This window comes from Aotus nancymaae, unplaced genomic scaffold (genome assembly GCF_030222135.1).
Source record: "Aotus nancymaae isolate 86718 unplaced genomic scaffold, 86718_ANA_hifiasm-v0.15.2.pri h1tg000003l, whole genome shotgun sequence".
NCBI lineage: Eukaryota > Metazoa > Chordata > Mammalia > Primates > Aotidae > Aotus > Aotus nancymaae.
Genome location: NW_026988414.1, coordinates 3,184,968 through 3,201,445, shown reverse-complemented (window position 1 = coordinate 3,201,445; position 16,478 = coordinate 3,184,968). Strand labels below are relative to the sequence as shown.

Sequence of the window (16,478 nt, the reverse complement as noted above, 5' to 3'; positions counted from 1 at the left end):
ACTTAGCTGGGTGTGGTGGCAGGTGCCTATAATCCCAGCTACTTGGGAGGCTGAGGCAGGAGAATTGCAGAACTCAGGAGGCACAGGTTGCAGTGAGCCAAGATCACGCCACTGCACTGTAGCCTGGGAGACAGAGTGAGACTCTGTCTCAAAAAAATAAATAAATAGCGAATACAGCCGGGCCCAGTGCTAAGGGCTGTTTCACACCATCCCACTGGATCCCTGCAACATTAACCCCGTGAAGTCAGTTCTCTCAGGTTCCCATATTACAGATGAGATACTTTGAGAGGCACAGTCGCTATCCCAGGGTCACTGGGAAGTGATGGGGGCTCCCAGCCCTCAGGCCTTCCCTGGGGATTCCTGCCCCTCCCTGGACCTCTGGAGCCTTGGTCCTCAGAGCTCATTGTGCGTGGCCCTCCCACACACAAATGAAGAAACGGAGGCCCCACAGCAGCAACTCAGTAACAATGCGGGAGACGTGACCAGGTCTGCAGGGGGCGATGGAAGGAGGTCTCTCCAGTACCTTGCCCACGGGGTTGTTGGGGGTGTTGAGGACCAGGGCTTTGGTGCGTGATGTGAATTTGCTGGCCAGCTCTGTGGGGTCCAGCTGCCAGTTGCTGCTGAAACCCAGTTCTCCGTTCTGGCTGGGACTCTGCAGGAGCAGGTGGCAGGGGTAGCACCACTTACCCACCTGACATGCAGTTCCTCCCCCAGCATCTGTCCCCACCTTCCCTCCCCTGGGCTCCCAACACACACCCCTCCCCGCTCTGCCCTCCCAGCTTAGGAGAACTGGCTTCCTTCACTTCCTTCCTCCTTTCCCAACTCCCAGAGTCCAACTCAACCCATGCCTTGGATCCCTCTGCCCATCCACCCTCCACCCAGCACCCTTACCGGCTTCAGGGACACAAACACAGGGCGACCCCCTGCCATCAATGTCATGGGCTCGTAGCAGTCAAAAAAGGGTTCGATGATGATGACCTGATACAAGGGTCAAATCAGCTGGAGGCAGCGTGGCCCTGACCTCTCGCTCCCACTCTGCCCACGTCTTGCTCCCACTCACCTCGTCTCCTTCATCCACCAGCGCCTGGAAGGCTGTGAACAGGGCCCCGTAGCCACCAACAGTCACCAGCACATTCCTGAGCGGGTCCATCTCCCGACCCAGCAGCTTCCCAAAGAAACTTGCCAGGATCTTCGTCAGTGGTGGGTAACCCTGCCAGGACAGCAGGGGTCAACGGCTCAGCTCATCCTGGGCCCATCCTCCTGCCCAGCTGTACCCAAATTCTAGCACCTTCCAGCAGCAGGCCTGGGGGCCAAGTCAGCTACTGATAGCCTGGGCCCCAGGGGACATGGAATAGTTAGGCTTTCAACACTCTGGATTCCTCTACACACCAGGTTATTTGTAGGATTTCTTTGATCTCATCCTCTCAATGACCCGGAGGAGGTGCTGTTGTGATCTTGCGTACTCTGGCAGGTAAAGGCCACACAATCTGTACAGCCCCAGACTCTAGGGTCCTAACCACCAGGCTGCGCTGACTCAAATATCCAGTGCTAAGCTCTTCCATCTCCTCCAGCAGCATTTGCCATAGGGCCTGTTCTGTGCCAGGCCCGGAGCCAGGGCGGGGATTTAGCAGAGAACCAGAGGAAGTGCTTGCCTCCATGAACCTCAGTCCAAGAGCCCCTGAGGCAGCAGAAACTCTCCACTATCCACATCTCTAAGTCTGTGCCCACCTCATCCTCCCAGCAGCTTTGCAGGAGAGGCTTTTTTTTTTTTTGAGACGAAGTTTCGCTCTTGTCGCCTTGTCGCCCAGGTTTCAGCCCAATGGTGTGATATCGGCTCACTGAAACCTCTACTCCTCAGGTTCAAGCGATTCTTCTGCCTCAGCCTCTTGAGTAGCTGGGATTACAGGCACATGCCACCACACCCGGCTAATTTTTTATTTTTAGTAGAGACGGAGTTTCACCATGTCGGCCAGGATGGTCTTGAACTCCTGACTTCAGATGATCCATCCGCCTCGGCCTCCCAAAGTGCTGGGACTACAGGCATGAGCCCCCACACCCAGCCTTTTTTGAGACAGGGTCTCACTCACGTTGCCCAGGCTGGAATGCGGTGGTACAATTGCAGTTCACTGCAACCTCCGCCTCCCGGGTTCAAGTGATTCTCCTGCCTCAGCCTCCCAAGTAGCTGGGACTATAGGTGTGTGCCACCACGCCCGGCTAATTTTTGTATTTTTAGTGGAGATGGGGTTTTACTATGTTAACCAGGCTGGTTTCGAACTCCTGACTTCAGGTAATCCGCCTGCCTTGGCCTCCCAAAGTGCTGGGATTATAGGTGTGAGCCACTATGCCTGGCCTGATCCTCACTATTTGACAAGTAGAAAAATAGAGACCCAGAGAAAGGAAATTACTTGTCCAAAGTCTCACATAGTTGAGGGGCAGGAAGCTCATGTTGCAGCTTTGGAAGCATCCCTTTTCGAGAGGAAGATTAGATCCAGAAGCTTGTTTGCTGAGGACACTTATACTCAAGGGTAAGCCAAGTGATCGAAACCTTGTCTAGAACTTAACTAAGTAACTCACTAAACCAGATTTGGCCACATAAAAATAAAAATTTTTCTGTACAACAAAAGGCACAGGCCAGGCACAGGGCCTCACGCCTGTAATCCTTGCACTTTGGAGAATGAGGCAGGAGGACTGCTTGAGGCCAGGAGTTTGAGAACAGCCTGGGCAACACGGGGAGACTCCATCTCTATTGATGGCAAATCAAAAAAACTTAGCCAGGTGTGGTAGCACGTGCCTGTAGTCCCAGGTACTTGGGAGGCTGAGGCAGGAGGACTGCTTGCGCCCAGGAGCTCAAGGCTGCAGTGAGCTATAATCACACCGGTCTGGGTGACAGAATTGAGACTCTCTGTCTCAAAAAGTAAATTAATTAAATAAAAATCAAAGGCACCGTGAAGAAAGTTAAAAGAGGAAAAGAACTGCAACATAAAAGAAAGAGGTAAAATATTTAATCTATAAAGAGCTCTGACAATGCAGCAAGACAGGCCGGGTGCAGTGGCTCATGCCTGTAACCAGCACTTTGGGAGGCCGAGGTGGGAGGACTGCATGAGCCCAGGAGTTTGAGAGCAGCTTGGTAACACACGGAGACCCTGTCTCTGTTTGTTGCTGTTGCCCAGGCTGGAGTGCAGTGGTGCGATCTCGCCTTGCTGCAACCTCCGCCTCCCAGGTGCAAGGGATTCTCGTGCCTCAGCCTCCCAAGTAGCTGGGATTACAGACAGGTGCCACCATACCCGGCTAATTCTTTTGTATTTTTAGTAGAGACAGGTTTCACCACGTTGGGCAGGTTGGTCTCCAACTCCTGACCTCAGGTGATCCGCCTGCCTCTCGGCCTCCCAAAGTGCTGGGATTATAGGCGTGAGTCACCACACCCGGCCCCTGTCTCTATTAAAAAAAAAGAAGAAGAAGAAGAAAAGAAAAAGCAGCAAGAAAAAGACACATACCCAAATGAATTTTTTTCAGCCCAAGCAACCCAAGAAGAATTTTTTTTTTTTAAATCAAAGAAGGAACTTTCCAACCAGCTCTGAGACCAGCCTATTGAGTAAACCTTACTGGAGGACAATTATTTATTTATTTGTGAGACAGGATCTCATTATGCTGCACTGGCCTCAAACTCCTGGGCTCAAGCAATCTTCCTGCCTCAGCTTCCCGTGTAGCTGGGATTACAGGCACACACTGCTTCTTAACGATACCCACCTGTTATATTTATAAATATTTATAGCCTTTCATTCACTAGTTTTACTTCTAGGAATTTATCTTAGAAAAGTACCTATGTATACAAAGATGTCCACGCAGGGATATTCACCATGGCACTGCTGATGATACTGATAGCGGAAGCAGTCCATCAGTGCAGGACTGCTTAAATAAATTATGCACATCTAGGCAACACAACAGCGTGCAGCCATTAAAAAGAATGAGGGCATGGTGGCTCATGCCGGTAATCCCAGCACTTTTGGAGGCCAAGGTGGCAGGATCACTCAAGCCCAGGAGTTTCAGACCAGCCTGGGCAACATGGTGAAACCCTGTCCCTACAAAATATGCCCCCGAAAAATCAGCTGGGCATGGTGGCCCACCCCTGAAGTCCCAGCAACTCTGGAGGCTGAGGTGGGAGGATCACATGAGCCCCGGGAAATGGCAAATCATGTGAGCCCCAAGAGGTAGAGGCTGCAGTGAGCCGTGATCATGTCATTACACTCTAGCCTAGGTGACAAGATGAGACCCTGTCTCAAAAATAAATCAATAAATAAATATTAGCTGGGCATGGTGACACACACCTGTAGTCCCAGTTACTCGAGAGGCTGAGGTGGGAGGACCACTTGAGCCTGGCAGGGTTGAGGCTGCAGTGGACCATGATGGCGCCACTGCACTCCAGCCTGGATAACAGAGTGAGACACTGTCTCGAAAGAGAAAAAGATTGTTCTAATCCAAGCTTTGGATTAGATGGATTAGCACTGGATTTAGTACGTGTCCTTTCTAGAAAAAGTATGGATTTAGAGTATAATCCAATCAGTAGCTCGTCTTCCAGGACTTGATCTCCGTGTCACCTCCTCCAGGAAGTCTTCGCGAATCTCCCCAGCCCCCTCCCCAGGTTTTATTCCCTCCCTCCTTCTTACTCCCACAATATCCCATCCTCCTCCATCACAGCACGTATCAACTGCCTGTCATTACTGGTTTCTTGTCTGCCATCCTCACTAGACCACGAGGCACAGGTTCTGGGACAGAGGACACGCTCAGTAAACATTTAACTATGGTCAGACAGAATCCCCTAGCTCTGTCCCCTGACACCCGTGTGGGATTGATGTCCAGAAAGTCCTGCCCCCTTCCTCCCCCAGTGCCTCCAGGAGAGACGGAGAGACTCACAAACGCCTTGGTGTACTGGTTGAGCATGAAGTCTCCGCTGACTGCGTGCTGAAAGGCTTCCACGGCAAAGTCTGGGGGTGGGAAATCAGGGAAGCCCTGGCCCAAGTTCACGACGTCATGCTCACTGGCCAGTTTGATAAACTCCACCCTGGGTGACAAATGGAGAATCAGTACAGCCCACCATCCTGACCTGGATTTTAGACTGTTTAGAAAAACTGGACAGCTGGCCAGCACAGTGGCTCACGCCGGTAATCCCAGCACTTTGGGAGGCCGAGGTGGGCAGATCTCTTGAGGTAAGGAGTTCGAGACCAGCCTGGCCAACACGGTGAAACTTTGTCTCTACTAAAAATACAAAAATTAGCCAGGTATGGTGGCCATCCCTGAGTTGCTGTAAACCCAGGGATGGCCAACCCATGCCCGAGGGGACACCCACACACCTTCCCAGCCCAGCTGGCTCACCAGGGGTTGTGGTCGATCCCGTCCAGCCTTCGGGCCTGCAGCTGTTTGGCCATGGTGAGCTGGAGACCAACAAGTGCCAGGTGAGAGATGGAATCTGTCTGGGGGCCGAGGTCGCGACTCGAGCATGGGAGGGCCGGCTGCTTTTAGGCCAGAGCCCCACCCTGTCTGCTCCCAGGGAGGAGGCAGAGATCAGAGCTTGCAGAAGGCAGGGCAGGTTTCTGCCCGCCCTCAAGCCTGTTACCCTCCAAACCCCAGCCTGGCTCCTCCCCACTCCAGCAGCCCCCACCTCTCCAAACTGCAGGGCCTCCTGGCGCCTACCCAGTGGAGGCTTCCAGCCCTGGCTCCATGTGTCCTGAGACAGAACCTGACTTGGCCAGGTTAAAGTCTGACTCAGGTCAGGCTGAGGGTTAAGAAAGAGGAGCAGGAGGTGGGCGGAGAGGGAGGGTGGGGAGGGAAGGGAACGGCAACAGGGACAGCGGCAGCCTCCACTTAGAGTGGTCTTGCTAAGCATGTCCATTTAATTCCCAGAACGACCTGGCCAGGCCCATCTTATCAATGAGAAAACAGAAGGTGGAAAACAGGCTGGAGAGTGCAGGAGGGGAAGTGATGTGTTCAAGGCCACACAATAAACACTCAGATTTAGGCCTGTTGGACCCAAGGCCAGGTTCTAACTCTGAGGGAGGCACTAATCCAGTCCTGGGAGGCTCCCAGGGTCCTGGCTCCTGGCTCACCCCTCCCCTCCTAGTGTTCCTCCCAGGCCAGCTCCCTCCTCAGCCACGGATGTGCAGAAACTGGCCAGGGTCCAGGCGTGGTGGCTCACGCCTGTAATCCCAGCACTTTGGGAGGCTGGGGTGGGCAGATCCCCTGAAATCAGGAGTTCGAGATCAGCTGGCCAACATAGTGAAATCCCGTCTCTACTAAAAATATAAAAATTAGCCGGGCATGGTGGTACCCACTTGTAATCCCAGCTACTCGGGAGGCTGAGGCAGGAGAATCGCTTGAACCCAGGAGGCAGAGGTTGCAGTGAGCCGAGATTATGAAGGTGAGCATGCTCACGCCTATAATCCCAGCACTTTGGGATGCCGAGGCAAGTGGATCACCCGAGATCAGGAGTTTGAGACCAGCCTGACCAACATGGTGAAATACACATTAGCCAGGTGTGGTGGCGTGCACCTGTAATCCCAGTTATTCAGGAGGCTGAGGCAGGAGAATTGCTTGAATCCAGGAGACAGAGGTTGCAGTGAGTTGAGATCACACCACTGCATTCCAGCCTCGGTAACAGAGCAAGATTCTGTCTCAAAAAAAACAAAAAACAAAAGTGAAGCTGTCAGGGACAGCAGTGGCGGGTGGGGATCTGGGGGGCGGGGATCTGGGGGGCGGGGATCTGGGGGGCGGGGATCTGGGGGGGCGGGGATCTGGGGGGCGGGGATCTGGGGGGCGGGGATCTGGGGGGGTGGGGATCTGGGGGGTGGGGATCTGGGGGGTGGGGATCTGGGGGGTGGGGATCTGGGGGGTGGGGATCTGGGGGGGTGGGGATCTGGGGGGTGGGGATCTGGGGGGTGGGGATCTGGGGGGTGGGGATCTGGGGGGGTGGGGATCTGGGGGGTGGGGATCTGGGGGGTGGGGATCTGGGGGACGGGGATCATGGGGGTGGGGATCTGGGGGCAGAAGTTGGAGGGAGGGGAGTTTAGGGAGGTTGGGGTTGGGGAAGGAGTAGATGGGCACAGGGGCACAGATTGAGAGGGAGAAGAACAGAAGTAAGTGGAACTGAATGGGCTTAGGAGGGAAGTGGAAATAATCAGGAGACCCAGAAACAGATGCTCACAGGAGCGCCCTTCACCTGTGTCCCTCAGCACTCGGGTAAATAAGGAAACAGTGCCTGTTCTTGGGCTTATGCACCATGCATTCATTCAGTTGACATTTATTGAGCCCCTACTGTGTACTGGGTCCTGGGCAGGGCACAGGGGGTCATGTGCAGCAGCACCCTACAGCACCCAAGCTGACTATTCAGATGCAGAGACACAAGTTCTAGACTAGAGAAGCAGGGGCAAGGGAGGGGCCACATCCAGGCTGCAGTTAGAGAGGGCTCCCTGAAAGAGAAGGCTCATGCACAGCTCTGAAGGCAGGAATGAGCCAGCCCCCAGAAGTCCCCGGCCATGCAGGCGGCAGAATATTGGGGTTAGGGCACTTACAGTCTGGTGCAAGCACCGAGTGAGTGAGGCTCCAGCCTTCCTTCCCTGAAGGGGCCCCAGCAGGCGCACAGAGATGGCTGCTGCAGTTCTGAACATGCCTCCCAGAGCCTTGGGGCACTGCAGACTTCTCCTCCAGGGGCAGAGGAGAAGGGAGGAGACAGCCCTGGCCAGAAAATGCCTCCAGGCTCAGGACTTGGGTCCCCCACACACAGCTCTAACAATAACAACAACAATAGTCATTACGTGCCAGGAATAGCACCCAGTGCTTTGTTGCACAATTATCCGACTCCGTCCTTGCAACAACCCTGTTACTCATACACAGTATACACCCCAGCAACACAAGTGACACTTTCAAAACACAAATCACCTCTAATAAAAAAAGTAATCCAGGAGAGGATCACTGAGAGCGTATCATTATAGACTATCACCAAGAGCATAAACCAAACATGTTCTGACTCTGGAAACACACACACCACCTGCAAATTATTCCGGCTATAAAATTATTCCCGCCCTTAATTAGATCACACCGTTGAATTACTAAAGTACAGGGACAGAAGAACATGTTAAATAACACCGTGGAGATGCAACCAACAAATTCAAGCAGGGCAATGGCCAGGCGTGGTGGCTCATGCCTGTAATCCCAGCACTTTGGGAGTGAGGCAGGCAGATCACAAGGTCAGAAGTTCAAGACCAGCCTGGCCAACATGGTGAAACCCTGTCACTACTAAAAATACAAAAATTAGCTGGGTGTGGTGGTGCATGCCTGTAATCCCAGCTACTCAGGAGGCTGAGGCAGGAGAATTGCCTGAACCCAGGAGGCAGAGGTTGCAGTGAGCGGAGATCGTGCCACTCCACTCCAGCCTGGGCAACAGAGTGAGACTCCGTCTCAAAAAAAAAAAAAACATTGAAGCAGGGCAATGTGTCTCACATCTTTAATCCCAGCACTTTGAGAGGCCAAGGCCAGAGAATCTCTTGAGCCTAGGAGTTTGAGACCAGCCTGGACAACATGGCAAAACCCTGTCTCTACCAAAAATACAAAAATTAGCTGGGTAAGATGGCGTGCACCTGTAGTCCCAGCTACTTGGGAGGCTGAGGCACAAGAATTGCTTGAGCCCAGGAGACGGAGGTTTCAGTGAACTGAGATTGCACCACTGCACTCCAGCCTGGGCAACAGAGCAAAACCCTATATCAAAAAAATAAAATAAAAAAATAGGCCGGGCGTGGTGGCTCACGCCTGTAATCCCAGCACCTTGGGAGGCCAAGCCAGGCAGTTCACCTGAGGTCAGGAGTTTGAGACCAGCATGGCCAATACAATGAAACCCTGTCTCTGCTAAAAACACCAAAATTAGCCGGGCACGCTGGCATGCACCTCTAATCCCAGCTACTCTGGAGGCTGACAGGAGAATCACTTGAACCCGGGAGGCGGAGGTTGCAGTAAGCCGAGATCGTGCCATTGCACTCCAGCCTGGGTAACAAGAGTGAAACTCCATCTTGAAAAAAAAAAAAAAAGAAAAAGAGAAAGAATGTTTTGGGCCAGGCCCAAGTGGCTCATGCCTGTAATTCCAGCACTTTGGGAGGCCGAGCTGGACGGATCACTTGAGGTCAGGAGTTTGAGGCCAGACTGGCCAACATGGTGAAATCCTGTCTGTACTAAAAACACAAAAATTAGCTGAACATGGTGGTGCATGCCTGTAATCCCAGCTACTTGGGAGGCTGAGGCAGGAGAATCACTTGAACCTGGAAGGCTGAGGTTGCAGTGAGCTGAGACTGCACCATTGCACTCCCGCCCGGATGATGAAATAAGACTCTGTCTCAAAAAATAAACCAATCAGCCGGGCTCAGTGGTTCACGCCTGTAATCCCAGAACTTTGGGAGGCCACGGTGGGTAGATCACGTGAGGTCAGAGTTTGAGACCAGCCTGGCCAACATGGTGAAATCCCTCTTTACTAAAAATACAAAAATTAGCTGTGTGTGTGGCACATGCCTGTAGTCCCAGCTACTTGGGAGGCTGAAAGGAGAATTGCTTAAACCCAGGAGGTGGCGGTTGCAGTGAGCCGAGATCATGCCACTGCACTCCAGCCTGTGACAGCAAGACTACGTCTCAAAAAAAAAGTTACTCTTGGCCAGGTACAGTGGCTCATGCCTGCAATCCCAGCACTTTGGAAGGATGAAGGGGCTGGATCACTTGAGCCCAGGAGCTTGAGACCAGCCGGGGCAACATGGCAAACCCTGTCTGTACCAAAGTACCAAAAAGAACTTTCACTGCTGTTGCCCAGGCTGGAGTGCAATGGTGTGATCTTGGCTCACTGCAAACTCTGCCTCCTGGGTTCAAGTGATTCCCCTTTCTCAGCCTCCCAAGTAGCTGGGACTACAGGCATGTGCCACTATGCCTGGCTAGTTTTCTATTCTACCAAAAGTTGAAAAGCAGCCAGGCATGGTGGCAGATGCCCGTAGTCCCAGCTACTCGGGAGGCTGAGGTGGAAGGATCACCTGAGCCTCAGGAGGTTGAGTTTGCCCTGAGCCATGACCTCACCACTGCACTCCAGTATGGGCGATAGAGCCAGATCCTGTCTACAAATGTGCCCCCTTCATGAGTGGGTCTCCACTGGAGGCTTGCTCTTGTCACCCAAGCTGGAGTGCAATGGTGTGATCTCAGCTCACTGCGACCTCTGCTGGGGTTCAAGTGATTCTTCTGCCTCAGCCTCCCATGGACTTTTTAATTTTTTTTTTTTTTTTTTTTTTTGAGATAGATCTTGCTCTGTCATCCAGGCTGGAGTGCAGCAGTGCCATCATGGCTCTCTGCAGCCTCCCCCTCCTGGGCTCAAGCCATCCTCCCACCTCATCCTCCAGAGTAGCTGGGACTAAAGTGTGTGCCACCATGCCTGGCTAATATTTTTCTTTTTTGTAGAGATAGGATCTTGCTATGTCGCCCAGGCTGGTCTAGCACTCCTGGGCTCAGGTGATCCTCCTACCTTAGCCTCCCAAAGTCCTGGCATTTCAGTGGTGAACCACCTTCCCCAGCCAGTTTTTAACTCTCAAATTTGTATTAGGGTTCTCTGAAGAGACAGAACCAATATGATGGCTAGACGATTGAGATGAGAGGGGATTTATAGGGAAATTGGCTCATGCAATTAACGGAGGCTGAGAAGTCCCACGACAGACCATCCGCAAGCGGTGCCAGTAGCGTGGCTCAGTCCAAGTCTGCATGCCTTAGAACCAGGGAAGCCACTGGGGTAATTCTCAGTCCGAGGCTGAAGAGTCTAGAGTTTTGATATCCAAAGGGCAGGAGGAGAAGAATGTCCCAGCTCCGGGAGAGAGGGAGAGAGAGGAAAATCTTTTCCCTGTTTTTGTTTTCTCCAAGTCGTGAACCAACGGCATGGTGCCACCCACACTGAGGGTGGATCTTCCCCACTCAGTCGCCAATCTCCTCCGGAAACACCCCCACAGGCAAACCCAGAAGTCATGCTTCACCAGTCTCTAGGTATTCCTTGCTGCAGTCCAGCACCACCTGACATGAACCAGGAGCACACGTCCACACTGCCAGCCAGTCATCAGCTGCAGTTCAGGTTTTCCCACCCAGGTACTGATTCCAGGGAAGGTTTCTGCTCTGCCAAATCATGATTCTCTGTATCTACCTTTCTTTCTTTCTTTCTTTCTTTTTTTTTCAGACAGAGTCTTGCTCTGCTCTGTCGCCAGGTGCCAGGCTGGAGTGTAGTGGCGCGATCTCAGCTCACTGCAATCTCTGCCTCCTGGGTTCAAGCAATTCTCCTGCCTCAGCCTCCCGAGTAGCTGGGACTACAGGTGCGTGCCACCATGCCCAGCTAATTTTTGTATTTTTTTAGTAGAGATGGGGTTTCACCATGTTGGCCAGGATGGTCTCGATCTCTTGACCTCGCAATCCGCCCGCCTCGGCCTCCCAAAGTGCTGGGATTACAGGCGTGAGCCACCGTGCTCGGCCTGTATCTACCTTTCAGCCTCTCCAGTTTGGGAGCAGCAGATTACCCTGTGACCTCTTTTTCTGATGAATTGAAAAAGAGCTGCTGGTTTTTCAGTTTATTCAGCTTCGCCCAGGCTGGAGAGTGCAATGGTATGATCTTGGCTCACTGCAACCTCCACCTCCCAGGTTCAAGCAATCATCCTGCCTTAGCCTCCCGAGTAGCTAGGATTACAGGCACCTGCCACCATGTCCAGCTTATTTTTTGTATTTTTAGTAGAGACAGGGTTTCACCATGTTGGCTAGGATGGTCTCGAACTCCAGACCTCAGGTGATCCACCCGCCTCGGCCTCCCGAAGTGCCGGGATTACAGGCGTGAGCCACCGTGCCTGGCCCTGTTCAGCTTTTTACTTGTGAGGCTGGAATGACAACTTCCAAGCTCCTTACGTGACAGACCAGAAACCAGATGGCCAACAAAACTTACTGAGTCACATACTTTCATAACTGTCAGTGTAATGTCCTGACTTGAAAGAAGGAGCTACAGGGAAGGTAGTTTCTAACCTGGTAGTGTTTTCAGTACACAAATACTCAGGCTCACTACCCGCATTAGAAAATTCCATGAAGAGGCCGGGTGCGGTGGCTCAAGTCTGTAATCCCAGCACTTTGGGAGGCTGAGGCGGGTGCATCACGAGGTCAAGAGATCGAGACCATCCTGGTCAACATGGTGAAACTCCGTCTCTACTAATACAAAAAATTAGCTGGGCATGGTGGCGCGTGCCTGTAATCCCAGCTACTGAGGAGGCTGAGGCAGGAGAATTGCCTGAACCCAGGAGGCGGAGGTTGCGGTGAGCCGAGATCGTGCCAGTGCACTCCAGAAGCCTGGGTAACAAGAGCGAAACTCCGTCTCAAAAAAAAAAAAAAAAAAAAAGAAAATTCCATGAAGGAGTTAGCTGGTTGTTTGGGTTTTTGGATTTTTTTTTCTGTGTGTGTGTGTGTGTGTGTGTGTGTGTGTGTGTGTGTGTTTTGAGACAAGGTATCACTTTGTCACCCAGGCTGGAGTGCAGTGGCACAACCATGACTCACTGCAGCCTTAACCTCCCTGAGCTCAGATGATCCCCCCAATGTATCCTCCCAAGTGGTTGGGACCACAGGCATGCGCCACCACACCCAGTTAATTTTTTTATTTTTTGTAGAGACGGGGTCTCACTATGTTGCCCAGGCTGGCCTGGAATTCCTGGGTTCAAGTGATCCTCCTGCTTCAGCCTCCCAAAGTGCTGGGATTACAGTCATCAGCCACTGCCTCTGGCCCACACACATTTATTAAGTTTACCATCTTATATGGGCATGGTTTGTGGTTCCCCAAAACAAACACAAAATTAGTATCAAAGATCACTGATCACAGATCACCATATCGGATATAATAATAATAAAGTTCAAAATATTATGGGAATTAACAAAATATGACACACAGACCCTAAGGGAGCACATTCTGTTGGAAAAATGGCACCAGCAAAGCTTCAATTTGTAAAGACCGAGATATTTGCCAAGCTCAATACAACTGTTTGTTCCAGCAGCCCTAGGAATCCAATACAAAGTGACACGGTTGGGCTACATCTCCACCTGTTCTCATACTCCCCACATGTCCTGGGAGGGACCCGGTGGGAGGTAACTGAACCATGGGGTGGTTACCCCCATGCTGCTGTGCGCACGACAATGAGTGAGTTCTCACAAGATCTGCTGGTTTTATAAAGAGCCTTCCCCGCTGTGCTCAGCGCTTTTCTCTCCTGCTGCCACATGAAGGAGGATGTGTTTGCTTCCTCTTTTGCCATGATTGTAACTTTCCTGATGCCTCCCCAGCCATGAGGAACGGTGAGTCAATTAAACCTCTTTCCTTTATAAAGTACCCAGTCTAGCACTTTGGGAGGCCGAGGCGGGTGGATCACGAGGTCAAGAGATCGAGACCATCCTGGTCAACATGGTGAAACCCCGTCTCTACTAAAAATACAAAAAATTAGCTGGGCATGGTGGTGCGTGCCTGTAATCCCAGCTACTCAGGAGGCTGAGGCAGGAGAATTGCCTGAACCCAGGAGGCGGAGGTTGCGGTGAGCCGAGATCGCGCCATTGCACTCCAGCCTGGATAACAAGAGCGAAACTCCGTCTCAAAAAATAAAATAAAATAAAATAAAAATAAAGTACCCAGTCTCGGGCAGTTCTTTCTAGCAGTGGGAGAATGGACTAAGACACAAGGGGATGCCAAGAGTTTACCCTCCAATTCCTTAGATTTGAGAGCGGTTCCCAGGAGAGGCCTGAAGAATGTACTCTGACCCCTGAAACTAAGTACCTGTGCTTTGAGCAACAAATGGTAGTGTTACCGCCATCCCAGGAGAGACATTCCTTGGTGTCACCTTAAGGGAGGGAGTCTGGTGCTTTAAGCTCAGGGCACTCAGCTAAAGGGACAAGTGGCCCAAGGTCAGGCCCAAGCCCAGGGCTGGTCATGGGAGGCACCCTGTGTCCTCTGCCTGTTCTTTAGAGACCAACTGTCCGCTAGCCCAAGACTTAGGGGTCTGTTGGGATGGGAACCATCCTGGGCCAAAGGGTTCCCTTAGATTAGCCATTTCCTGTCCTGGACCCAACATCCTGCCAGCTCCTCCAGGACTAGAGGAGGAGCTGAATTTCATCCTACCAGGACCCCACTCTGCTGCCTTCTGACTGCTGACTTAAAAACCAATGGTTGCCTGGTAGGTCAGTTCTCTCTCTGACAGTCTCCCCGACATCAGACTCTGTGTCCATCAAATCAGTCTTTTTTCCTAACATGACGACATCCTAAGTCCTGCCTTCATCATCTCACCAGATACTGGTGACCTGAGTAGCTCGGACCACAGGTGCGCACCGCCATGCCCAGCTAATTTTTGTATTTTTTGTAGAGATGTGGTCTCACAACGTTGCCCAGACTTGTCTCAAACTCCTGGGCTCAATGCATCCTCCTGCTGCAGGCTCCCAGTGCTGGGATTATAAATGTGAGCCACCGTACCTGGTCGAGAATAATATTAGTAATACAATCATCTCTAATTTACTAGGACTCACTCTGTCCCAATACTTCTGTCACTAGATCCCTTCAATGGCTCTGTAAAGCAAGTGCTATCCTCACCCTCATTAATAGGTGAGACAATTCCTATCATGCTAAAATATCAACACTTACACTGAGCTCCTGCAGGCCTTATAGCAGACTGTACACTTGGTGCCAGTACAGCATAGAACTCAGGAGAAACAGAGCCCAGCTGTGGCCCTCTTCTCTCCCCTGCCCCAAGCTTGGCCTCTTACTGTCTCTGGGCACTGCCAGTTCTCAGGAAAGGCAGTGCCTTTTGTGTGCCCAGAGCACTGGCCCCACAGGGGGCAAGGAGCTGGGTGTTACCTGGGCTGGACACGGACATGCTTAAACAGTCTTGCAGCCTTGGGGCCAGTGCTGGAAACCAGGAGTGGCTTCCATTGCAGGGGACTGGCAGTGCATCGGGGGTATGTGAGCCCAGGTAAGACTGGCACAGGAGGGAATGTTATGTTGCACCCTCCACGGGGTAGGTCTGTTCTACTACCACACCCACAGTCAGGCCCTAAGTAGACACCCATGGAGGAGGGCAGTGGGTGAGAGATGGGGAAAGGATTAGAACACAGGCTTTGATGTCCTTGGCTGCTGTGTGACCTGAGGCAAGCCACTTTACCTCTCTGAACATCAATTTCTCTATGTATGAAATAGATAATAATTCATGGAGACTGGGCATCGTGGCTCACACCTGTAATCCCAGCATTTTGGGAGGCTGAGGTGAGCATATTGCTTGAGTTCAGGAGTTCAAGACCAGTCAAGGCAACATAACAAGACCCTTTCTCTACAAAAAAAGAAAAATAACCCAAATATGAGTGTTTGCACCCGAGTGTGTGCACACATCTCTGTATCTGTGTCTGTGAGCTTATGGGTGTGGTGAAGGCAGTTTCCAGGAACTTGGGAGGGAGGGTGGGATGGAGAAGCCCTGGAGGGGTCTGAGCCAAGGGCAGGAAGGGTACAGAGGGCCACGTCGGCTGCCTAAACCCAACAACTTGGCCAGGTTGGTTGGGAGCAACCTTGGGGCTTGTGGGTGTGTTGTTCCCAAGTTTACCAGCAGGGGGCGCAAGAAGACCACCCACCCACCCACCTCCCCTCCTTGAGACTTTGGGCTCCCTGGCCCTTCACAGGGCAACTTCTCGGCCCTGGGAGCGGGCTATACCTCACTTCACAGAGGAGGCCCACGGCAGGGACGGTGCTGGTCCAGGTCCCCACATAAGGCAGGACTCCTGATCTCCCAGGCACACCTCTCTCCAATGCCCTGCACCTCACCCCTTTTCCAGGAAGCAGGCCCTCCCTAGTCAGCCCCTCAACAGCCCTGGCAGTGACCTTTTATTCACTGCACGCTTCCGTGTGCTAGGTGCCCGCGGAGCCCTACAAGTCCCAACACTTAAAAGTGCTTTTCATTTTACAAATCTTGGAACATACACATATCATAAACATTACCATCTTAACCAGGTATACAGTTTTTAGAACTGTTTTCATCTTGTAAAACTGAAACTCTGACCCATTAAGCAATTACATCCTTTTACTCTCTGACCCGTAGCTCAGCCCATTTGCCGTCTCTATGATTTTGACTATTTGAAGTCAGCTCTCACCACGTTAAAAAAAATTTTTTTTAATCCTCTCTCTCTTTTTTTTAGGTTCCCATCCTTCCCCCCAATGCCCAACACTTTTATTATTTATTTATTTATTTTTAAACAAAGTCTTGATCTGTTACCCAGGCTGGAGTGCAGTGTCGAGATCTCAGCTCACTGCAACCTCCGCCTCCCAGGTTCAAGTGATTCTTGTGACTCAGCCTCCCGAGTAGCTGGGACTATAGGCGGGCACCACCACATCCAGCTAATTTTTGTATTTTTAGTAGAGACGGGGTTTTACTGTGTTGGCC

General features: G+C 51.9%; 1 protein-coding gene across 3 annotated transcripts in view; it reads right to left on the bottom strand.

Moving 5' to 3' along the window:
* The window catches only part of KYAT1 (kynurenine aminotransferase 1), a 33,602-nt gene that overhangs the window by 3,593 nt on the left and 13,531 nt on the right, over window positions 1–16,478 (bottom strand). The window contains exons 2-7 of one of the 3 annotated variants that reach the window (XM_012458009.2): window positions 7,563–7,776; window positions 5,371–5,429; window positions 4,912–5,059; window positions 1,061–1,210; window positions 892–978; window positions 524–652 (exon numbers count right to left, since the gene is read on the bottom strand). In XM_012458009.2, the coding sequence (XP_012313432.2) occupies window positions 524–652; window positions 892–978; window positions 1,061–1,210; window positions 4,912–5,059; window positions 5,371–5,429; window positions 7,563–7,658 (669 nt within the window). In that variant the 5' untranslated portion in view covers window positions 7,659–7,776. The remainder of the gene's footprint in view (window positions 1–523; window positions 653–891; window positions 979–1,060; window positions 1,211–4,911; window positions 5,060–5,370; window positions 5,430–7,562; window positions 7,777–16,478) is intronic. The other 2 variants (XM_012458010.2, XM_064377310.1) reach the window with 2 other exon arrangements.